At 42.2% G+C, this 23,894-nt stretch overlaps 1 protein-coding gene across 8 annotated transcripts in view; it reads left to right on the top strand.

Moving 5' to 3' along the window:
* The window catches only part of CNTRL (centriolin), a 75,754-nt gene extending 52,759 nt beyond the window's left edge, over positions 1-22,995 (top strand). For all 8 annotated transcript variants that reach the window (XM_074362134.1, XM_074362137.1, XM_074362140.1 and 5 more), the window contains 20 exons: positions 102-415; positions 1,758-1,963; positions 3,990-4,182; positions 6,378-6,508; positions 6,647-6,787; positions 6,865-6,991; positions 7,753-7,917; positions 8,659-8,818; positions 9,934-10,049; positions 10,130-10,347; positions 12,425-12,582; positions 13,660-13,733; positions 14,898-15,086; positions 15,493-15,718; positions 17,058-17,263; positions 18,265-18,405; positions 19,782-20,054; positions 20,231-20,293; positions 21,556-21,762; positions 22,912-22,995. In XM_074362134.1, coding sequence (XP_074218235.1) covers positions 102-415; positions 1,758-1,963; positions 3,990-4,182; positions 6,378-6,508; positions 6,647-6,787; positions 6,865-6,991; positions 7,753-7,917; positions 8,659-8,818; positions 9,934-10,049; positions 10,130-10,347; positions 12,425-12,582; positions 13,660-13,733; positions 14,898-15,086; positions 15,493-15,718; positions 17,058-17,263; positions 18,265-18,405; positions 19,782-20,054; positions 20,231-20,293; positions 21,556-21,762; positions 22,912-22,968 — 3,365 coding nt within the window. In that variant the 3' untranslated portion in view covers positions 22,969-22,995. The remainder of the gene's footprint in view (positions 1-101; positions 416-1,757; positions 1,964-3,989; positions 4,183-6,377; positions 6,509-6,646; positions 6,788-6,864; positions 6,992-7,752; positions 7,918-8,658; positions 8,819-9,933; positions 10,050-10,129; positions 10,348-12,424; positions 12,583-13,659; positions 13,734-14,897; positions 15,087-15,492; positions 15,719-17,057; positions 17,264-18,264; positions 18,406-19,781; positions 20,055-20,230; positions 20,294-21,555; positions 21,763-22,911) is intronic.
* The last annotated feature ends 899 nt before the right edge of the window (positions 22,996-23,894 follow it).

Below are 23,894 nucleotides of genomic sequence, written 5' to 3' on the forward strand. Positions count from 1 at the left end.
TTTTCACATCTTTGGTATCCTGTCCTGAATGCTGCTGTTCTCTGCTAAACTTGTTTGCCTAGTAAGCAATGGGGCTGAAACGCTCTTCTGTTTCTTTCAAGATGCAGACAGTGGAGGAGACAGCCAGGAAGAAAGCGAGCTGGATGACCAAGAGGACCGCCCTTTTGTGCCTCCTCCTGGATACATGATGTACACCGTGTTCCCCGACGGCTCTCCTGTTCCCCAGGGCATGGCCCTGTATGCGCCACCTCCTCCTCTGCCCAACAATAGCCGACCTCTCACCCCTGGCACTGTCGTTTATGGCCCGCCTCCTGCTGGGGCCCCCATCGTATATGGGCCTCCACCCCCCAACTTCTCCATCCCCCTCATCCCTATGGGTGTGCTGCATTGCAATGTTCCAGAACACCACCACTTAGTAAGTAGAGAGACATGAGGCCCCTATCCACACTGCTTCCATGGGAGGCTGAATAAGGCTGTACACTTAACGAGTTGACCTACTTATGAGTAGATTGTATCTGAAAAAGCTTGTATATTTTTCTATTGACAAGTACTATATTAATGTGTATGAGTAGGTGTAATCACACACTCGTGCTTGTTCTTGTACACATACATATTTATGTTTGTGTGTGCGCACACACACGTATGTGCTTACGTGTAAACACATGTCTGAGCAGCACACAGCAAGGCTTTGGTGGGAATTATCTCTGGGTGGTGAGATTAATGATTATTCTTTCTTTTCATAGTTCTTATCTTACTGTGCACATAATTTTGTACTCAGTTCTTCCCACTCAATGTTACAAGCATTTCTCCCAGGGCTTTGCAAGTGTTTTTAAGCAGTATTTTAATGACTGCGTAACATTTCTTTATCTGTAGGCGCTGTATTCGATTTAACTGTAAACTTTTATTGTATTCCTATTTTTCCCCTAGTGTAGATTCCAAGAAATGATTGATTACTTCCTAATCACTGGCTCACTTTACAGTTTTGGTTCTAAAGAAATAAAATGTGTTATAAACACCTCCTTCAAACTCAAGGCACCGGGAGCTCTTTATTTTTTCCTTTTCCTGTCAGTGGATTGAGAGGAAAATAAAGGGCAAGGACACCTGGGTGTCTAGCCACCAGCCCGTTTTAATAGGTCAGACTGGTTGCCCAGGAACTGCAGACATTTAAATGGGTACAATGGTAGTTGCGTTACCTTACCGTTTTCGGTGCACGCTGTGTTGATAGCGGTCCTGTTGGTTCCGCAGCTGGTTCTTTTACCCTCCACCAGCCCCCGACTGTTTCTGTAGTTACTCAGGTGCACCTGTATATACACCTCCCCACATCTGCACGTTATTTCTTCCGCTTAGTTCTTTCCCATTTCATTTCTTAGTCAAGTCCCAGGCAGCACGCCTCTTCCTTCAGGTGGCCTTCTCAGTCAGCTCCCCTCCCATGTGCCCAGAGGAGGGAGGGGCCTCTGTGTCTTCTGTTGGGTGCTGAGCTCCAGAGCCAGAGGCGACCCGTCAGAGGTGCTTGGTGAATGTTTCTAAACCACAGCTGGACTGATGGAAGGGTTATAGGCTCTCTTGGTCTGTCAGTTTCATCTCGGGCATGTGAAGAAATTGGCTTGACTTAATTTTTCTTTTCCTGCTGAAATCTTGTAAGCTACCACCACTTTGAGGTCATAGATACCACTTTAACCACAGTTAATTTCAGTGTTTGGCAGGAAAAAGGGGAAACATCGTGACGTTTCAGTATTGCATTTTTTTTCTTGGTTTAGGAGAATGAAGTTTCTAGATTGGAAGACATACTGCAGCATTTAAAATCAAAGAAACGGGAACCATGGATGAGAGTATCCAAGCGGCAGTCTGAGAAAGAAATGGAAGAACTACGTAGTAATATTGATGATCTTTTACAAGAGAAGAGAGACTTAGAGCATGAAGTAGAAGAATTACATAGAATCATCCAGAAACATCAACAGCGAAAGTAATTATTAGCCATTTATTTTAATAATTCGGTTGAATATAATATTAGTTCATTAAGGTAACCTAAGTCAGTGTTGTCCAGTAGAACTTTCTGTGATCTTTGGAATGTTCTAGACCTGTACTGCCCAAACAGTAGCCCCTGTGCACATGTGGCTGTTGAGCACTTGAAATGTGGCTGATGGAACTGAGGAACAGAAATTAATTTAAATTAATTTAATAGCCACATGGTGATGACAGGAGTGGACAGTGCAAGTCTAAGTTCTTGGCCAGTAATCCAGGTCAGCTCTCCTTGGAGAATGGCACAACCACCCTGCCCAGCTCCCCTGGCTGAAAACACTCCAGGTGTCCTTACCTCCTTCCTTCTGTCACTCCCCCAGGCACCCAGCTGTTCTCCAAGTCCTTCTGTCTCTACACACAGAGAGTGCTCACACTGGCCCTCTTCTTTCTTCTCCGCTGCCCTGGCCTCGAATCATTCTCATCTTAGGTCATTGTAATAGCTTCCACCCTGGCCTTCCAGGTCTAGTCTCTTTTTGTCCATGCTACCCGCCACATGGCTACAGACCTGACCGTGGCACTCTGCCGTGTGACTTTCATTCCCATCAGAATATATACTGCCCTCCGAGAGGGCAGTTACATCTGCCCCTCCTTTTTAATCCTGCACAGTAACTCTGCCCCTCCTTTTTAATCCTTCTCTCCTGCACAGTGTTCATTCTAGCCCTCTGTACTTTGCTGTGGTTTCCCCAAGCACCACGTTTTCTCCTGCCTCCCTAGCTTTGCACATACTGTCCTCTGAAATGGCTTCTCGACCTGTCCCCTGCCTGACTCCAGTGTGTCTCCAGATGAAGGTCAGGGGTCCCCTCTTACACAAAAGCTTTCTCAGGCTCCCACAATTTGCGGTTGGCGACTTTGGCACAGTGCCGTTCACACCGTAATTGTAAGACACCCAGGAGGGCGGTAGCCGAGCCTCCCTCTCTCTGCTCCAGCATCTGGCACAGGCGCCATTAACGAACGTGGTATCTGCTCTTGGGTGTGCTGTGGAGAAGCCCATGTTCTGCAGTGGACCATGAGTTATGACAGTTCCCCAGTGTTTGTCGCTGAAGCCAGACTGGCTTAGGTACCAGGGTTGTGGGGAGACCTGTGGAGGACACAGGTGAGTGAGGTATGGTCTCTGCCTTCTAGAAGCAAACACAAGAGAGACTAATAGACCAGACAGAGAAAAGCAAGCGGAGGCCAGACTGAGAGAAGACTGGGGCTGGGTGTTTGAGGGTCTGGGGGATGCTTATATCATTTTTGTAGGTGTGCATGTTGGGGAGGAGGTGAAGCTTTTTGAAAGGGATACATAGGGCAGTGGGATAACAACATCCTAGTTATAAAAGTATAAGAAATGATCATTTTAGGAAATTTGGAAACCACAAAAAGTGTTCAAAGATGAAAGTAAAAATCATCTGTATGCCCTCATTTAAAGAGAAAGAATCTGTTAATATGCTGATGAATTTGTCTTTGTGTTTTTCTGTCCTAGACAGTCCCATTTGCAAGTAATTTTGACTTCAGCCTTGACGTACCAGATCCTGTGTTAAGCTTTCTGAATTGTCACATATCGTCACCATAATTTAGTCTAGCAGCAGCTGAGGTAGTCTTTAGGGCAGCCAGTGAGCTGGGCCTTGAAGGATAGTTTTGAGAGAACAGATGATTACTGTGGCAGTATTTTGCCTTACTTTTATACCACATAAGAATGGAAGTGTCAGCATTGTCTTGACCAAGTGCTGACAAAAAAATATAAGTAATCTTTATATTTAATAGGAGAAAACCACTGCATCATACATTAACATGTTATACACTTACTGTCAATAGTAATAATCATGTTGAATAAGAAGGTGAACATAGATCTTGAACATTATCAGGGGTAGCTGTCTGTCCTATCCCTTCTCATATAAAATTGGAAAAATCACTATATCTTTTTACCAGGCTACAAGCGTGTATATTATCACATTTTAAATCTCTTGATGTGTGCATATATAATTTTTTAGGGACTTCATTGATGGAGATGTTGAGAGTCTTATGGATGAATTAGAAGTAGAAAAATCACTCAGACACCATGACAACATCGTAGATGAAATTGAGTGCATCGAGAAGACCCTCCTGAAACGTCGAGCGGAGCTCAGGGAGGCCGACCGACTGCTGGCGGAGGCTGAGAGTGAACTTTCATGCACAGCAGAGAAAGTATGTGCGGTCGTGGTTTGGGGTGAGATGACTTCACTGTCGTCGGCAGGAAGGGTTAGAAAGAAAACGTGATAAGGGCACAGTGGTCCAAGTCAGACAGGCTGTGCTCTGCTAGTTAAGGAGCTGTGGGCAAGTCACTTAAGTCCCTGAGCTTTGCTTGTATCTGTAAATTCAGGCTAAGAAAACCTAAGCTGTTCAGTGTACATTAAATGAAGTAGCATATTTAAAGCTCCTGAAAGTCATTTAGTTCCTAACACACCCCATCTCCTTGTCCTGTGTATCTCTTTGTAAAATTATTTGGACTCTGATATCTGAGTTTGTTAAATAAGTCAGTCTTATATTATTATAAAACAACAATGGACCTCACAAGACTCTTAGTCTCACTTTGTTCCCCAAGTTGATGGTGATCTAAAATCAAATATTTTTTGGTTTCGGTCTTAAAGGCAGAGGAAGTTGGCGAGAAAGAGGAGCGGCCTTTTATGGAGCCCCTGCTATGACCACACATTGGCTGTTTTATAAATACCACTTCATTTAACCTTCCTGGCAACCCTGTAAGATGGTCGTTAGCCCAGTTCACAGATGTAGCTCAGAGAGGCTGGTGACTAGCCCACACAGCTAAAGTTCTACCTCACGAAGTGAGCTTTTTCAGTCAGATGAGAATTCTAGGGTAAAAAAAGTCCCATATCCACATGGAGCATCTCAGGAACTATTATTTTTGTATTGTTATTTCAATATGGGTTGATTTAAATAAATAGAAACCTGTTACCCAGGAACTGAAAGGAAGGATTTATTTAAGAAATTCTGTGAGTGATGACTTTGCTTTGATAAGAATGGGAAAACGTCCTCATCTCTTTTCAGATGATGAGTTCCCTCTTCTGTCACATGTTAGATTACTGTGAGAAAAAATAGGTGTGAGCAGGACTAGAGAAAAATTAATCACTAGTGGTAAAAAGAAAATCGCTGAGACCAGCAGTAGGCAGAGACAGGAAGTGGGCTGAGGCTAATAAGCTCCTCCCCCTTCATCCTCCCAAAGTGACTCTGGGAGACAGCTTGTTAAGGAGGAAGAGGGAAGGAGAGAGTGCTGCATTTTGTAAGGAATGTGCCAGACGTGTTAAAACCTGTCATAGAAAAAGATTAACAAAACACTACTTAGAAATGTGGCTGGCTTACTGGAGTGTGTAGTGAGTTTTGTCCAATGCTTGCTGATGAATCTGGTAGAAACCAGCCATCTGAAGTGGAAGGAAGGGTGGTAAAATTAGTCTAGCTCTTTGGGAGCTGGCCAAACTCTCGCATTCACACGGGGTATTTGCTGGACAGGTTTCACATAGAGACACCTCTGACCTGAGCACAACTGCAACACTGAGTTTTTGGGCTGAAAGTCAGTCACTGCTCAACCAAGTGCAAAGTGTACTGTTTTCAGACCCCTTATGACATTGTTCTGAGCCTTTTATTTTAGACAGAAAAAGAAACCAAGTTGATTTTTTAAATGTTTTTGCCAAATTTTGCGTAGGAAGATTTTGAAAGACTTTAAAACTATGTAATATTTGTTTCTCAGCCATAGTTAAATCATCCTTAGATTAATGGGGTTTTACTTAACAGGATGATATATGGAGTAGAGCAAGAATCTCTATGTGGAGGGAATATTGATAAAAATCACTTGATTGACACTTGTAGATATTTTCAATTGGAAAAAATAATGTAATAATATTACAGATCATTTTTAAGTAAAAGATCCTCTACTGTCTCACCACCGTCAAATGACTGTTTTAATTTTTTTGTAGCCTTTCTGTCTTTGTTGACAAGATACAGTTTTACATAGTTGTTCTTATCGTGCTTGTACCATTTTAAATTTATTTTTTTCAGCCAACAGTGTGTAATTAGCATTCTTCCATGTTTCTACATTGCCATCTTATTTTAAAGGCTACATAGTATTCTGTTGCGTTGATGCATTCTCACTTACTGAATCTATTATTTGTCAAATCTTATATTATTTCAGTATACAATGAGCATTTCTTGGGTAATAATTCTTCTGAATTCTTTTCTGAAAATTGGAGACTCAAAATGAATGAACATTCTTTATCAGTCTTTCTGTATTGCCTTGTTGTTCTTCCAGAGGAGTTGTACCAGTTTACACTACCAGTAGCTATGAGAGAGTATTGTAACTGAATTGCTTTTAATGACAGTTTCTTTTCTAGGCAAAAAATGCTGTTGAAAAGTTCACTGATGCCAAGAGAAACTTACTGCAAACTGAGAAAGATGCTGAAGAGCTAGAAAGGAGAGCTCAGGAAACTGCGGTCAACCTTGTCAAGGCTGATCAGCAGCTCAGGTGGGTGGAATCCCTCAGCCATCGGTGTATTCAGTGAGATGAATGAGAAGTTTGATTCCAGAGGATGATAATTGCTTTATGGTGAGTAATGCATGTTAAGTCTAAGGAGCCTGAGGGAAATAAAGCAATGTGTTTTAGATTGCTCCAGGCTGACACAAAGGATTTGGAACAGCACAAAATCGAGCAAGAAGAAATCTTGAAAGAGATAAACAAAGTAGTTGCAGCAAAAGACTCAGACTTCCAGTGTCTAAACAAGAAGAAGGAGAAACTGACAGAAGAGTAAGTATGGCCTCTGTAGGGCTTCACGGAGCTCTGTCTCCCTTCCTGCCTGCTCTAGCACTGCCCCTGCTTTGCAGGCTGCAGAAGCTGCAGAAAGACATCGAGACTGCAGAACGCACTGAGGATCACCACCTGCAGGTGCTTCATGAGTCGGAGACCCTCCTGCAGGCCAAGAGAGCGGAGCTGGAAAAGCTGAAAAGCCAGGTATGGCAGCAGACACCTTGAAAAACCAGTTCACCTGCTTTGAAACCTACATTCATGTTATGGTTGTAAAAAGTAATACACGTTGGACTGTGGAAAAGACTGGAAAATACATAATAAATTACAAAGCATTAAATGAGGTGATGTATCCTAGTGGTTAAGACTCCAACCCAGTTTGAATCTCAACTCAGTATAATATGCTATTGAATAAAACAAGTGAGTCTCAAAACAGGATACACTCGGATTATTTATGTTAAATGTGTTTATGAACATTTGTGTTTGAAGTTTTAGTCTTACAGCAAAGTACAAAAGCGGTCATCTGGTAAGGGGGGATTTCAGTATTTTCTGTTTTCTTCCTTTGCACGTCTGCGTTTTCTGCTTTTCTATAAATGAATATGTATTGCCCTCAAAATTGTAAGTTTTAAATTTACGGAATGAGTAATTCTGTAAAATCCCTGCCTAACTTCCATTGCCAAGGTAGTTGTCAGCTGGAATAAGGTGCAGATCTGAAAGTTCTTTGAAAACCATAACCTGAGGGATAGTCGCTATTATCACATTGTTGTTTTTGCTGTGATTTGAGTGTTTTTACGTATGTGAGCTCAAGGCCTTACTTAGGCATTTTATGCCTGCACCTCCAGCCTGGCCTTCCTGACTCTTGCAGCTAGGAATAATTTCCCCGCACAACCTTTAGCTGGACTAAATATTCTTATCCTCCATCTCAGCACTTTGTCAAGCTTTGCATTCTTTCATTTCCTTTAATGCAGGTGGCGGGTCAGCAGCAGGAGATGGCTGTCTTGGACAGACAGTTAGGGCAAAAAAGGGAGGAGCTGCATCTGCTCCAGGGAAGCATGGTCCAGGCCAAAGCTGACCTCCAGGAAGCGTTGAGACTGGGAGAAACTGAAGTCACTGAGAAGTACAATCACATTAGGGTACGTTTTTCAGTAGTTTCTCTTAAGAGTCCTAGGATAGTGCTATAGATTTGTTTTGAGATATTTTCATTTCAAATATAAATTCCTAAATCTTGACTCCTCTGTAACATCAGGTTGGTGTTGTGTTATGTATCCATGCTGTGGCTGCCATGTGTAGCTCTTTCCCCATATTGTTTTCTGGACATGCCCAAGGTTTTCTGCCTCTGTGCCTTTTTCATACCATTTCTTGTCCAGGAATTCTCTTTCTGGGAATGTCCAGATGCAACCCAATTTTCGTGGTCCAGCTTCATGTCACTAAGAAGACTTCTTCAATTTTTCCTTTACCCTAGAATGTGTTTCTCTCACTTCTGAGTTGGCAGCACTCTGCACATTTCCTGGGGCATCTAGCCTTCCGTGATCTTGTTTATGTTCCCTGCCTTACTTCCCCACAGGGTGCTAAGCCCCTTGAGGGCAGGAGAGGTATCTGAATCAGCCTTTTTTCTCTATAACACATCGCCTTGCTCATAGTAAACACTGCACATACATTTTAAATGAAGATAGTATGTTACTGTCTTACTTCTGTTATACTAAAATATGTTAGTGTAAAATATATTGCTGCTCTTGACATAAAACACAAAAAATGAGCTTGTTTCCAAATGAAAATTGCTGTGAAATGAAACAGTAACAGAATGATTTTAAAGTAATTTCCATTCATAATTTAGTGGAGATAGGTTGACTTTTTTTTTTTTTTTTTTTGCACAGGAAGTAAAATCTCTTTTGGAAGAACTCAGTTTTCAGAAAGGAGAACTGAATGTCCAGATTAGTGAGAAAAAAACTCAACTTTCACTTATAAAGCAGGAAATTGAAAAAGAGGAAGAAAATCTTCAGGTAGTTTTAGGGCAAATGTCTAAACATAAAACGGGTAAGTTTAAAGGAAAACAAAGATACAAAGTTTGGAAATGTCTATATTCCAGGTAACAGAAAAAAATACAAATGGTCAAGTAAACTTTTAAAGTTTAATCTTATTACTTACTAATCAAAGAAAAGCTTTTGCGTGTAAAAGGAATATGATATTTTCTGCCATTCAAGTCGATTAAAAGCAAAATAATCATATTCATTGCTGCCCTGGGTGTGATGAAAGAAGTGCACTTGGGGCTGTTGATTGAAGTATGAATTGGAGCAGCCCCTAGTGCTGTACGGCCCTTAAAATTCATACCTGTTAAACCAGGTAGCCCATTTCTGTTTATCTCGAGAGGACAAGCATTTATGCACATTGCAGCGATGTTTATTTCTTTTTGTTTTTTAAGAAATAAATCTTTATTTCCTTTTTTTCACAAATTAAGCTGACTGAGTCAGTTACTTGCAGCAGAATTTATAATGACATAATTTGGAAACATGACCAATTTAAAAACCATATTTTGGCATTTAATGACATGCAAAAATGCTGATGAGAGAATGAAAAAGAGATAAAAACTGAATATAGGGTATAGTCCCAGTTTATTTTCAGGAGTGTGTGTGTGTGTGTGTGTGTGTGTGTGTGCACATGCACGTGTGAGCTCCTGGAAGGAAACACATCAAAATGCTGTTGCATAGCGATTGTCTTTGGCTGGTAGGATAGTGATGGGTATTCATTTTTTTCTTGGATACTTTTTTCCAAATTTTCTATAATAAGCAAATATTTTTGTAATCAGAAAAACTGGTTAATATTTTTTAATCTAATTGTATAAATCTCAGCTGATAGATTTTAGTTTTTCCTGTTTATTTTGATTTAAATTATTTTAGGCAGGTTAAGTGCTTTTAGAACCAGATCTTCATTAAATGTTTTGTTTAAATGTTTTTAACAAATTAATGTTTCACAGTACTTTTAAAGGATTTTTTCATTAAAAGTACAATTAATTAGCTCCATTAATTCAGCACAACAAGTATTTTTTGATTATCTGTTGTTTCTTGTATCAGCTAATAGCATTACTTTCTGTTTCATTTTGTAAATGTTTCCACATTCATTTAATAGTGTGGACCATGCTTTATTTCTGTTAGAACTAAAGAATATTCTGGACATGTTGCAACTTGAAAACAATGAGCTACAAGGTTTGAAGCTACAACATGACCAGAAAGTGTCTGAGTTGGAGAAGACTCAGGTGGAAGTGCTGGAGGTAATAAGCAAAGCTGTTCTTGCCCACAGCAAGCTGCAGCCTTCTGCTAGCGTGCCTGAGTCCTCTTTTATCTGCTTTAGGAGAAACTAGAGTTGGAGAATTTGCAGCAGACAGCCCTGCGACAGCAAGGGGAGATAGAGTGGCAGAAGCAGCTCCTAGAGAGGGACAAGCGAGAAGTAGAGCGAGTAACCGCTGAGACCCGAGCATTGCAATTGTGTGTTGAGTCTTTGTGCAAAGAGAAGGAAGATCTGGAAGAGAAGTGTGACAGCTGGGAGAAGAAGTTGGCACAAACCAAACGGTGAGAGCAGGAGCAAGTAGGCTTGCAGGAGCCTTTCTGGAAGGTTAAGTTATTATAAACACAGTATTTAAAAAATCAGAAAATTGAGAAAAGGCAAAAAAAAAATACAAAATACACCACAAACTCAGTATCATGATACAGTTCACCAAGAATATTTTGGAGTTTCCTTTTAGGTTTTTCATTTTAGGTTTCTCCCCCCAGGCATGTTTTAAAATATCCTATTGTGATTTTTTTTTTAAGTAAAATAATACACGCTGGAAGATAGGAATAAATGGAAAGAGATGCCTTATTTGTGAGTAGACAGACAATATTGTTAAGATTCAGTTTTCATCAAATTGATCTATAGGTTCAAAACAATCACAGTCAAAATCCCAACAGGCTTTTAAAATAGAAACTGAACATCTGATTCTGAAATTCATACTGAAATTCAGAGGACCTGGAAAAGAATCTAAAAATTCTAAGATATGACACCAAAACAACTTTGAAGAAGAAAGACGGAAGTTTAGGGCTAACTCTACCTGATTTCAAGACAGTGTACAGCTGTGGTAATCAAAACACTGGTATTGCTATAAAGATAGACAGATAGATCAGTGGAACAGAACAGAAAGTCTACAAGTAAACTCACAAATATATATACAACTGATTTGGACGAAGATGCAAAGTAGAGAAAAGATGGTCTTTCCAAAAAATGTTGCTGAAAGCACTGCATATCCAACCCCCCCCCCCAAAAAGATCCATACTCCACATTACCCATAAAAATTAACTTAAAATGGACCGTAAACATAAACGTAAAACCAAAATATAAAACTTCTAGGAAAAAATATGGGGAAGAAGTTTGTGACCTGAGGCTAGACAAAAATTTCTTAGATAAGACACTGAAAAGAGTAAATTGATAAAATTGGACTTCATCAAAATTTAAAACTTCTGCTCCTCTTGAGTCACTGTTGAGATCATGAAAAGACATCTCACAGACTTGGAGGGAAACCTTCGCAACCATGTATCTGATAAAGGACCTGTACCCACCCAGGAGATAGATATATATAGATAGAAAGATAGAGGTAGAGATAAATGAACTCTCAGAACTCAATAAAATGAACAACCCAATTTTCAAATGAACTAAAGATTTGAACAGACATTTAAGAAGATATATGGATGGCAAATAAGCACATGAAGAGATGCTCAACATCATTAACCATTAGGGAAATGCAGATGAAAGCCACAGTGGGGAAAAAACCCACAATGAAATACCATTACACACCTATCAGAATAGCTAAAATTAAACACTGACCATACCAAATTCTTGTGAGGAACTTTCATGTGAATTGGTGGGAGTATAAAATGTTAGTAAGACCACTTTGGAAAATAGTTTGATGGTTACTTAAAAATTCAAGTATACATCTCCCAGAAGTTCTAGCTTTTCCATACCTAGAGATGAAAGTATGTATCTGTGCAAAAACCGTACACTGATGTTCATGACAGTTTTATTTGCAATAGCCAAAAACTGGAAACAATCTGAATGCCCATCAGCTGGTGAATGGATTGACAAATTATAGAATATCCATACCATAGAATACTACTCAGCAAAAAAAGGAGTGGAGTGTTGATACACACAGCAGATGGATGAGTCTCAAAGTAATTATGCTCGTGAAAGAAGCCAGACAAAAACCAGTCCTTACTGTATGACTCCATTCACATAAAGGAATGCATGCTTATGCGTATCTGGGTTTTGGACAAATCCTATTATATGTACAGTGGTGTTTCCTGCCTTTTCACTAATCAAAAGTTAGTGATCCATTTAAATCACTCGGATTTTGGAAATTCTAAGTGCTATCCATGTTTTTATCCCTGGTTTTCATGAAGCTTCAATTTAGTGAGTCACTTTTTGAAAAATGTTCTAATCGGAAAGCTGAAAATCAGATTTCTTTTAAAAATGAGTTGCAGAGCCTTCCGTTTTGTTAATATTTATCATTCAGGCTCCATGTCTACGATGTGAAAGCATAAGTGTTCCTTCGTTGTCTAGTGTGTGTGCATGGACATTTTCTATTAGATTATAACTTACTCTCTGCCTGTTTTATAGGGTTTTAGCAGCTACAGAAGAGAATAGCAAAACAAAGCAATCAGACTTAGAAAAGCTGGAATTGGATGTCAGAAAACTGCAGCAGGAACTAGACCAGCTAAACATGAGCAAACTCTCGCTGCACAAAGACATTGCAGCAATGCAGCAGCAGCTCCAAGGTATGAGGCGGGACAGCCGGAGAGGGGTGACTTTCTTCCTTTCGCTGGATTCCTTTTTTAAACTGTTTGCTTTCTCATTACAGAAATAATTCATGCTAAAGGGCATGGGGTTTCTTTTAGAAGTGACAAAAATGTTCTAAAACTAGACATGGTGATGGTTGCACAACTCTGTTAATGTACTAAAAGCCATGAAATTGTGTATGTTAAATGGGTGAAATACATGGCATGTGAGTTTTATCTCAATAAAACTTTAAAAAAAATTCATATTCTTTAGAGAACGATTTTAAAACATAGCCAAACAATAAGATAAAAATGACTGTTGACCTCAGTCCTTAAGATAATTTGTGTTATCAATTTAGTGCACATCCTTCCAGACTTTTCCTTGGGGGAGGTGTGTGTATAGTTTTGAAAACAAAAACAAAGATGCAAGTAACATCTTCATTACCAAGTCTTTATAAACCCTCATGTTTGTTTATTTAGGAGCAGTTACAAATTCTAGCTAACAGTATACTTGTTGAGCACTTACTATGTCCTAGGCATGATGCAAATGTTTTATATGCATCTTGTCACTTAATCCTTGTAACATTTTTATGAAATAACAACTATGATTTCACCCATTTCCAGATAAGGTGACAGCTTAAGCTTAGTTTCCTTGTGACTTGATTAAGCAAGAAGTGACTTGCTCAAGCTCACACAGCTAGTGACAAAACCAGTGTACATGTGAAGTTTATTCCCAAATTGTCTTCCTGAAAGGTTGTGCCAGATTTCCATTTCTACTTGCAGTGTAAAAGGTACCTGCTTTTAAATCACGTACCTCATCAACACTTTGTATTATCTGTAAATTTTTTTATTGTGAGTTTTGAACATGTTAGTCTTTAAAAACATGGTCTCCGAGCCCAGATCTGACTTGTTTATGGGCTTCTCCTCTGGCCTTTAACAAGGTAGGGTGGTCTAGCCATACATTTAAGGGAAGTAAGTATAAGTTCACTTCCACGCTACTTCGGGGAGGGTGCCGGTGGAAATCTAGAAAACGTATATGTATGTATTTCTTATTTTATGTAAATGTTATCTCTGTAGAAAAGCGAGAAGCAGTCAACTCATTACAGGGGGAGCTAGCTGAGGTCCAAGACCGTCTGAACCTAGCGAAGCAGGTAAGCCTGGCACGTGTGGTCTTCTGGTAGAATCCTGCAGGCGTGCAGGCAGGTGGTTGAAGTAACAAACCAATCAGGCCACTTCCTTGTCATACCAGGTCCCCTAAAGCCATTTCTATAGCACAAATATAATACACACACAGATTTTGATGCAGAGCAGTGATTTTCTAGTTTATTTTAGCCCTAAAACTCTTGATTTAAACAACATTTTACTCCAAGCTAATGAGTAAGGTGATGGCTGGAAGAGCCCACCAGGCCCTCGGCAGCCGCTGTGGGGCTTCAGGGACCAGAGGGATCAGCTCTCATCCAGGGCACTGATGCAGCCTGCGGAGGCTGGGGTTTGATTTGATCACTCACTGAACTGCAGAGTATGGCCAGAGCTCGGCCTGCATCTTGTCGGGTGTTGAGCAGAGCAGATTCCTCACCCTTATAAAATCTGATGATCTTAGGTAATTCAGTGTGGCCCTGTGAGGTCAGTGCTGCAGTTTGAATTTCAAAGAACATCAAGCAAGTTCTGGGCTTAGGTTTCCACTGTGTAAATTGGAGGTTGGTTTAAACATCTGAACTCTTCCTTTTCTACTTTTAAGATTCTGTGTTTCTAAGATACATGAAACTTAAAGTATTCTATCTTTTAAAAAGTCTTACACAGATTCTTACGAATATTTTTTGTGTTGTTAGAAATATGCTAACTTGTACAAAAATAATTTATTTGGGTTCCTTGAAGAAAGAAGTATTTGTTGTTTTCTGAGTTTTTTAACCTGTATAAATATTTCAAATAGTTAAAAAAAAACCCATGACATTAGGTTCATTTTCAATCAGAATTAAGGCTTATTCACAGCTTTTCTTAATCTTAGCAATCCTGTAAGGGCGGTGGGGGAGGGGTGTTGTTTATTCCCACCTCAGTGACAAACAGCTAAAGCTCAGAGGGACGGAGTCTGTTCCTGAGGTTCTGACATCTTCTCTCATCTCATTTTTTTAGGTACTAAAAAAGGGAGGCCAGTGATTAAAATAAGTTCTGAGTGCTTTTGTATGTTTGTTGAAATAATAGAGGGTATGGAACTTCTCTGCTTCTCATTTTTCAGACGTAGTAGGCGCTGGTGTGGCACTGGCGACCTCAGTGAAGGTGGTTTTGTGAGTAGTTGTAATTTGTTTTTTCACCTGAAGGACCTGCTCCGCGCCAGCGAGCGTCAGGCCGCACTGCTCAGTGAGCAGACCAGGCTCCAGAAGGACGTGAGTGAGTCGGGAAGGCGGCTGGAAGTCTGCCAGAAGGAAGAGGAAGCAAGACAACAGCAGCTGCAAGTGCTTCAGAGCGAGACTGAAGAAAAGCAGGCCAAACTGGCCCAGCAAGAGAGGGTACCGCGCATCGATGGTTTTCTGTAACAGGAGATGCCGTGGCGCCTGCGAGCACTTTCCCCTGGCAGAAAGCTGCTGAGAAGCGTCCTCCTTGGGTCTAGCTTCCCTTAACTGCCCTGGGTGACCAGGGGGGATTTGACATCAACTCTTTGACACCCTTGGTGTTAATATTTATGGTCCCATAAAGAGTCTTGATGGCCACGTGTCATTTCCTGTTGAATCCCCTCCTCACACACTGGCCAGATAGTTCTCCAGTCCCTGCTTGATGACCTTCGTAAAGAGTACGCACTCTCACCGTGGGCTGCTTTCTACTTTCTCTTCAACTGGAATCTCTTTAGTGTTCGTGAACATTCCCTCAGGACACTCTTTGTTATTTTATGATTAACTGAGGTTGTTCTCTATTAAGGTGTTTCAAAGACTCCAAAAAGAGAGAGAAGGTGAAGAAAAAAAATTAGAAGCCAACAGAGTGACACTGAAGGAGCAGCAGCACCAGCTGGAAAAGGAAATAACAGACCAGAAAAGCAAACTAGACGAGGTGCTCACCAAGGTGTTGGTGGCGGAAGAGCGCATCCAGGCTCTGCAGGAAGAGGAAAGGTGGGGTGAGACCCTAGAGAAGAAGCTCTCCCAAACCCGTGAGTATTCTGGAACCCTGCACCAGGGCGGGGGTGGGTGGGATCTGCTGATTGTCTTTGTAAACGTGTGAAGGAGCCCCAGGCCCCAGCCATAGCCCGGGCAGGAGGCAGGACCTGCACAGCGGGAAACAGACCCTCGTCTGACCCTCCCAGCCTGTGTGAGGTGAGGACACAGGCTCAGAGGGACGAAGGGAATTTGTCTGCTTGGAGAAGGGACTTGATCCCGAGACTGTCAGGTCTTTTTACTTTACTGTATTCCTGCCTTCAAGAATGCGGTCTCAAGGAAGTGGGACATTCAGGCAGAGAAGTGCCAAAAGGTGCTCTAAAGGCTTTCTATAATGTGCATTAATTTTGAGCTTTGGGAGCAATGATCCATGTCATCTCAGCCAGTCAAAAAAACACATTAGCAATTCTACTTTTGCCCAAATCTGACATAGTGAATGGTGCTAAGATACAGGTGTTGGCCTTTGGGTCTGCTTGCTCTCTTGAGCAACACGCAACTGACATTGACTTGGGAATCCAGGGTGAGTGATGTTTCTCACATCAATAAATGAGTTTTCTTTTACTTAGGCTTCAGGTTTTAATAATGTTCAGAAAATGTCGTTCTCCCCTGAGTGAACCCAGTGGACTTGGGATCTGAAAATGTTATTATTCCTTTTTCCCCTGGGAACTCTTGATACATCAGACCCAACCAATTCATTATGAAAATGAAATTTAACAAATACGCTGAGTCTCACTCACCATGCCAGAGGGGAGAAGAGTGAAATCTGGGCAGGGTGTGGCTCTAAAGAGAGTGATTAGAAAAGTCTGTTTTAAATGTCCCTGTTATGTATAAGCGTTCTTTGTTGAGTCCTCACTCTGCACTAGGTGTGTGCATGCATGATTCCCACTGAACCAGGGGACAGGTTCCTTCTGCAGAGAATAGGGCTCATGCCGTTCCCAGTCCTGTGTTCTTTGCACTGTGCTGCCTCCCATGAAGAAGAAATACTGGTGTACTTCCCTTTATTCAAATCAGGTTTATAAAAACATTTCATCAGTCTGTTCTGTGTTCCCTGCACCTCAGAATTGGTGCTGTTTACTCTCTTTGGTCTCCGAGATTCGAAGGGGAAGACAGTACCTGTTTGTCACTTTGGAATCGGGCCCTCCAGGAACCGGTTATATCAAGAGGCACCCTTACCTGGGCCTTTTTCTGGGCCTCTGGTGTGGGTCAGGGGAGACTTGGAAGACTGAGAGAAGGAGAAAAGTGCCTGAGTGGGTGCCCTGTTGTTGTGCAGTCTGCCCCCCACCCGGTCCGCCAGCCCAGGGCCTCAGGCTAAACTACTAAAAACACTCATTTTAGAACGACAGCTTTCAGAACGGGAGCAGCAGTTAGTGGAAAAGTCAGGTGAGCTGCTGGCTCTCCAGAAAGAGACGGACTCTATGAGGGCAGACTTCAGCCTCTTGCGGAACCAGTTCTTGGCAGAAAGAAAGAAAGCCGAGAAGCAGGTTGCCAGCCTGAAGGAAGCACTCAAGATCCAGCGGAGCCAGCTGGAGAAGAACCTTCTGGTGAGTACCTCCTGCCCTGGCAGTTTGTGAGGAAATGATGCACTTAAATCTTTAAACTAAAACACTGCTTCAGTGTAGAGAAAATAAATTACCTGTCAACGCAGTCCCTAACCCAGCTGCTGTTTTTGGTGCATTTATGCATAATTTGTTCTTGAAGCTGATGGTAGATTTTGCCTGAATCTGGGCTGCAGCCCTGGAGGAGCTGTCTGTGCGGCTGCAACGGTGAGCCTGTGCACAGACGGTGTCAGCACAGAGCAGAGAGCACCCTGAGCGAGCCAGCCTCTGCTCACGCCTTCCCTGGCAGGGTGGAGGGGTGTGGGGGAGGGAAAGCTTCTGAAGACATTATTACCCAGCTGCAGTCCATGCTTACAGATTTTTCTCATTCTGCCCTTTTCGGTCAAAATTGGCTTTAATTAACCATTATTGTAAAACCAGGAAGCCCAATCTGTCATGCTTTTATCCCTGAAATACATTTTGGGAGGTGGTGCTCAGATGAGTTCAGAAAGTTTATGGTGGGTGGAGGCCTACAGACAGCAATAGGGACTGTCGCAGGAATGAATTTTTCTTACACCCTCTCAGGAATTGACACCCTCTGTAGCTCTGCTGTATACATGGTACTTTCCAACCATGTGTGTTTCCCACAGAGCGATAGGCAACATGATTGTAAAGGTGGTACATAGATGTCTAGATTTTAATCCTCCCAGGAACACTGTGATGCTGAGCATCGTTCCCATTTCACGGACAATTAATGGAGGCTCAGAAAGGGAAAGTAACCTGTATCAATGGTAACGCTGCCGATCCAGGATTCAGGCTTCAGGCTAACAGACTGACCACGTGTTTACTCCCAGCCGAACCACAGCTGCTAGGGAAGGCAGGTAGATTATTCCCACTTTACAGCTGGAGCCCCGATGGGACATGAAGTCAGAGCTGGTGAGTGTGTAAGCCAGCACCACACACTTCCACGTGCTGGGCCCCAGGGTCATTTTTCTGCCCCGTGCTAGGAGCAAAAGCAAGAGAACAGCAGCATGCAGAAGGAAATGGCAACCATCGAGCAGGTGGCCCAGGACAACCACGCGCGGGCCAGGCGCCTGATGAAGGAGCTCAGCCAGATGCAGCAGGAGTACGCGGAGCTCAAGAGACAGGTGCGCCCGCAGCCCCGTGGGGCTCGGCAGAGCTTACTTCCTATTTCTTAAATAGCTCTTTTTAAAGGAGTATTTCTCTGTGAAAAGCTAATTAACCAAATCTGTTTTTCTAGTATTGAAATTTAGAAATGCATCTCCATGAGGAAAAAAGGATTTGTTTACTTTTAAAATTCCCCTCAGTTCAACAAGCTTTCTATGTTAATTTCTGAAAAAAAAAAAACTGGCAGTTCTTCAGCATAAAATTTTATCACGTCCCAAAGAACTGTATGGAAATACGAGATTTTATGCCAGAAGCAGGTGTGTAAGAGCCAAACCCCCAGGGAAAGGAAGAAATGACCCCAGGGGAAACCTTGGCTAGCCCGTGTGCAGCCAGGCGGAGGGAGGGAGAGCAGCTCACACAGGGCGGAGAGTCTCATCCCAGGCGCCCCTGGTGTCCCTTGGCCAGCGTCAGTGGCTCGCCACTCCTGAACTCTCTCGTTCGACCACTGTGGCCACCCGCTTGACCCTGCTACACTTGTCCTTTAGATGACCTCATGTGGCCATTCAGTTTCATCTGTGCCTTTAACCGCCCTCCATCCCTGACACACACACACCCTTTGGTTAAAAAAAAAAAAAAAGAAAAAAAAAACTTATTTAAAGGCTCCAAGCCTCTGCAGACTTGGAAGGGCAGTTGGCAGTAGGTATGACTGTAATATCTTCACTAAGCACTTACGGAGGGAGCCACATGGGGTCATCTCAGGTATGAAACAGGCCCTAACTCCTGAGGAAACCTCTAGTCTGCCCAAACCACCAAGTTCTTCACCTATAAAATGAAAACATTTGACCAGCTCTTTTCTAAGGCCCCTTCCAGCATTTACCTGTACAAGATCACTCATGCTTTGTTTCAGTAAATGGCCCCTTTCTCATTTGGGTACCACTGAAGTGCTTCATGTAAATTATCACCTGGTTCTCGCATTTCTGCACGCAGGGTATTATCTTTATGTCTGAGTGAGGTAACAGAGGTTGAGAAGTTAGCTAACTCCCTCAGTCATACTGGTAATGTTTGCTGGAGATGAGACTGGACCCCAGCTCTGTCTGGCTCCAGAGAGACTGGCTTCTATAGAGTAAAGCGCCTTCAAGGAACACAGTGCCCACGCTTTCTAAGTGGGAGCTGCTCCAATCAAAATGCCAGTAGAGTCATTTATTTGATAGCTTATAGATGTTTGAGTAGTTGAAAAATCACAAGCTTTTATAGTTTTAATCACAGGAATTAACATTTGTAGGTTTTAAAATACATATATATTTAAAACATTACATTTAAAACATTAATAATTAAACAGTTCAGTTCCAAGTAAGTCTTGAACTTTACCCAGTGGTGTTTGACTCTCACTCTTCAGATGGCAAACCAAAAGGATCTGGAAAGAAGACAAATGGAAATCAGTGAAGCAATGAGGGCACTTAAATCCGAAGTGAAAGATGAGATCAGAACCAGCCTGAAGAATCTTAACCAGTTTCTTCCAGAACTACCAGCAGATCTGGAAGCTATTTTGGAAAGGAACGAGAACCTAGAAGGAGGGCTGGAAAGCTTGAAAGAGAACTTTCCATTCACTATCAGTGAGAGACCATCACCTTTTGAAGAAAAACTGAATTTGTCTCATGTTCACATAATGGTAAGGGTTTATCCGGCTATTCTCTGGACTTCGCAGAGGATAATCTGGTCCCCAGCTCCCCCAGATAAGCTAAACATGGACTTGAGGATGGGGAGAGGGGAGGGCGGGAAAGGCGGGTGGGTTACGGGTAGGGGTGGTCGGTGACTCTTTAATGTTTCCCTTTCCCTCTGGAAAAGGATGAACACTGGCGTGGAGAAGCACTCCGAGAGAAGCTGCGTCACCGTGAAGATCGTCTCAAGGTTGCCCTTCAACAAAAATACACTCTGAGATACTTGGCACCTCGAGGAGGGAGGGGGAGACCGCTTACATTCGCACACTGCTGTCACATTCGCTCTGTTGCCGCTCTCATGGCAGTGCCATAGATGACATGTTCGAAGCTCAGAGAAGTTGGCCTCACATAGTTAGTAAATGGCAGGGTCAGTATTTCAAACCATGAGTTCTGGTGTTAAGCCTGGTTCTCTTTACTGTGAATAATGCTGCTTTGCTGCAACTAAAACTGACAGGACCTTAGTATTAGGGACAGGAAATAGAGGTATAATGATAAAAGTAAGGAGCTCCCAGGCCAGCGGTTGGGGGAAGGATCGGGAACACTGGGAAAGCAGGCTTAGGTGTCAGGCAGGAAGTTGTTTGGCTCAGAACATGTTGAGTTTAAAGGGAAGGATACCTGTCCGTGGGCAGCTGAAAGTCGGTGTCTAGGATGTAATGGTCAATGTCGACCTAAACATTTGGAGGTTAAGAGTGTAGCTAGGAGTTGAAAAACGTGAGGTAGAATAAGAGAGGACAGAATGCACCTTTGGAGACTGGCCACACGCAGCGTGGGCTGGGGGAGCCACGTGCAGCATTGAGTGAGTGGAGGCCCTCAACATCAGATAGCCTCCAGCCACATGTGGCTGTTCGAATGTGAATTCGTTATAATTAAATCAGGTTAGAAATTCAGTTCCTCAGTTACCACGTCTCAAGTGCTCAAAAGCCACACGTGACTAGTGGCTATTACAGTGGGCAGGACAGATGCAGAGCATTGCCGTCACAGGAGGGTCTGCTGGGCAGCACTTGCTGTCAACTTGAATAAGAGAATCACTTCAGAGGCACAGCAGGGAAGCCAGAAGGCAGTGTGGGGATGAGGATTACATACATTGTGAGAGACTCTGAAGGTACCAAGTATAAGCCAGTCTTCTAAGTCTGGGCAGAAAAGAGAGAGATGAGGTAGTAACTTAATGGGGAGGCCAGGGATGCAGAAATCCGAAGCGTTGTGACAGCAGAGAGAACAGGCTGAGTAAAAGGCCCAGTAAATGACAACACAGAGTGCTGAGAGTTCACGCACACTGAGAGCAGCCATCTGGCACCCCCTCCTTTCTTTTTTCCTTTTTTTAAGAATGCGCATTTTCAGCAGCCATTCCTATTTGCTAATAGTCAGATTTGCCTTTCCAGTGTTAAACACGAGGGAGCTATGAGTTCTGGTACATTCTCAGTAACACCCTAAGTTTTACCCTAACACTTTCAGGCCCAACTTCGACACTGTATGTCCAAGCAGGCGGAAGTGTTAAGCAAAGGGAAGCGGCAGACAGAGGGCACCTTACACAGCTTGAGGAGACAAGTCGACGCCTTGGGGGAATTGGTCACCAGCACATCTGTAGATTCCACGTCCTCACCCAGTGTGTCTCAGATGGAATCTTCCCTTGCAGAGGACTCTCACCTTGGACCAAGCCAGGTAGGAAGAAGCTCTTCACAAGGAGTCTGATTGACACATGGAAAGTATCTGAAAGCTTTGGGGTCCACAGTCTAGAGGAAACTTGGGACATGAAGGCTACTTTCAAATCTCTGGAAACTTGTCTCAGGAAAGCCTTGTATTTTCATGGTCCCTGAGGAAACTCGCATCGGTTGGTAGATGTGTAAGGAGGATAAGCTGATGACTTAGGAAATAGAATAGAACTGGAGCCCGGATGCCCAGTCAGGGATGTAGGTAATTCTATTAATGTCTTCCACTTTTGCATTTCCTTATCCTCTACTTGGTCAATATAAAGAGTTTCAGACTCAGGCCAACCTAAGTCCCAGTTTAGTCTGTCCGTCTCCCTGTGTCTTGGGGAAAGAGGACTGGCTGTGCCGAAGACTCAGCAAAGTTTGAACACAGAGTTTGAACTCTTAGCCCGGAGTCTATTAAAAAAGAACCCTGGATTTCACAAAAGTTTTCTGTGTGAGACTTAGATAAGGTTAATAATTATTCAAGAGAAACATGAAATATACTCATGGAATTGCTAAATAGGAGCACAGTATTACTGTCAGGTGAGAGCTACTATTTCGGGGGGCCTACTATATGCGTGCACTAAACACTTTACATGTATTACCTCATTTCATCTTTACATCCTAGGAGGTAAGAATTATCCCTCTATATAGATAAAGAAATTGCATGAAATGAAAAGTGATGTCAAGGTCACAGCAATAGACAAAACCAGGACTTTGGGGCTAATCTGTCTACCTCAAAGCGGTATGTTGTACGGTTGAGTAATAGGAATATTCAAGGCCAGTTGCGTCTTTAACAGACACAGCTCATTAGCAGCAAAGCCGAGATTGAGTATGATTACCTTAAGCCATTCTGTAGTGGGACCCAAGTTGGTTACAGGCCAAAACTGTCATGGGTCTCATGGCAGGCCTTAAGGAAGTATGTGTCAGGGCATTGAAGAGTAGGTGACTTTGGAGGTAAGACGGTCCAGACTAGGAGATGAGGCACAAAGAATAGGAGTCTGTTAGAATTACTTTGGATTATGGGATCATAATCTAGGTCTGTGTGGGATAAAAGTGAACTAGGTTGGAGTTAGGGGACTGGCTTCTGAGCCTCATGTTTTATCTTCCTTCTTGTCAGAGCGCCTTCCAAGTTCTACACGGTCCGTCACAGCCACTAGACAGTTACCGACACTGATGCCATTCCCAGCTTCCTGCTCGCAGGGTACGTGTTACAAAGAGCTTTTAACTAGCACTTTCAATTAGAAGATCCTAATTCTGGCTTACGTAGCCTTAAGGAAAGTAACCTTTTAACTTTTCTTTTGGATAATTTCGTACAGTGGTTCATCTTAAAACATTTTTCAAGAGGTGCTCAAATATGTATTTTACCTATTAGCCATCATGCTATGACTTAGTTCTGTTAATTTAGTTAAGACCTGTTTTTACTGTTTCAAGAATGCATCCTTTCTACATTTTTGTCTTATTGCAGAAAAAGAATGGCTCAGCCAGATGAGGACGACTTTTTTGCGCAAATGAGGAAATACCTTCCCTACTACCTCACTAACTTCGTACTTAGAATGCCAGTTGGTTTTTATCAAGATCCAGCGAATTCAGATGCTGAAACCCCACTGTAGCTTATTCTACTTGTACAATTAACGTCAGGGTTTGCATTTGTACATATGGGAATAGTTGTATACAATTTCAACCAGGGTCCTAGATAGCTGAGGGTTTCTTATCTTTGAAAGGTGTTGTCATAAAACCAATGCTGACTTGAACCTATAAACTGCAAATCTGCATCTCTAAGCTGGTAAAATCTCTAATTAGAAAGGGGGAAAATGTACGTTAAGTCCCTCTTCATTTATAGTGCCAAAAGTTATTCTTGAATTTTTTAAATCTATTTTCATATGAAAATAAAAGATAAAAATAAGTTTGGATCTGTCGTCTGACTTTACACTTCACATGTCTACAGTAAACCCGTTAAATTTTTACCTTCAAGAAAATGGTTTTCCATCCTTGCCTGCAGGTTGAAGTATGTTGTGCCTATCAATGAATTTATCATTTGGAAATACCTATTATAGAACTATTATACTTCAGGTGCTTTTCCTTAACCAAAAATTCTTTGGT

Source organism: Camelus bactrianus, chromosome 4 (genome assembly GCF_048773025.1).
Source record: "Camelus bactrianus isolate YW-2024 breed Bactrian camel chromosome 4, ASM4877302v1, whole genome shotgun sequence".
In the NCBI taxonomy this organism is placed as follows: domain Eukaryota; kingdom Metazoa; phylum Chordata; class Mammalia; order Artiodactyla; family Camelidae; genus Camelus; species Camelus bactrianus.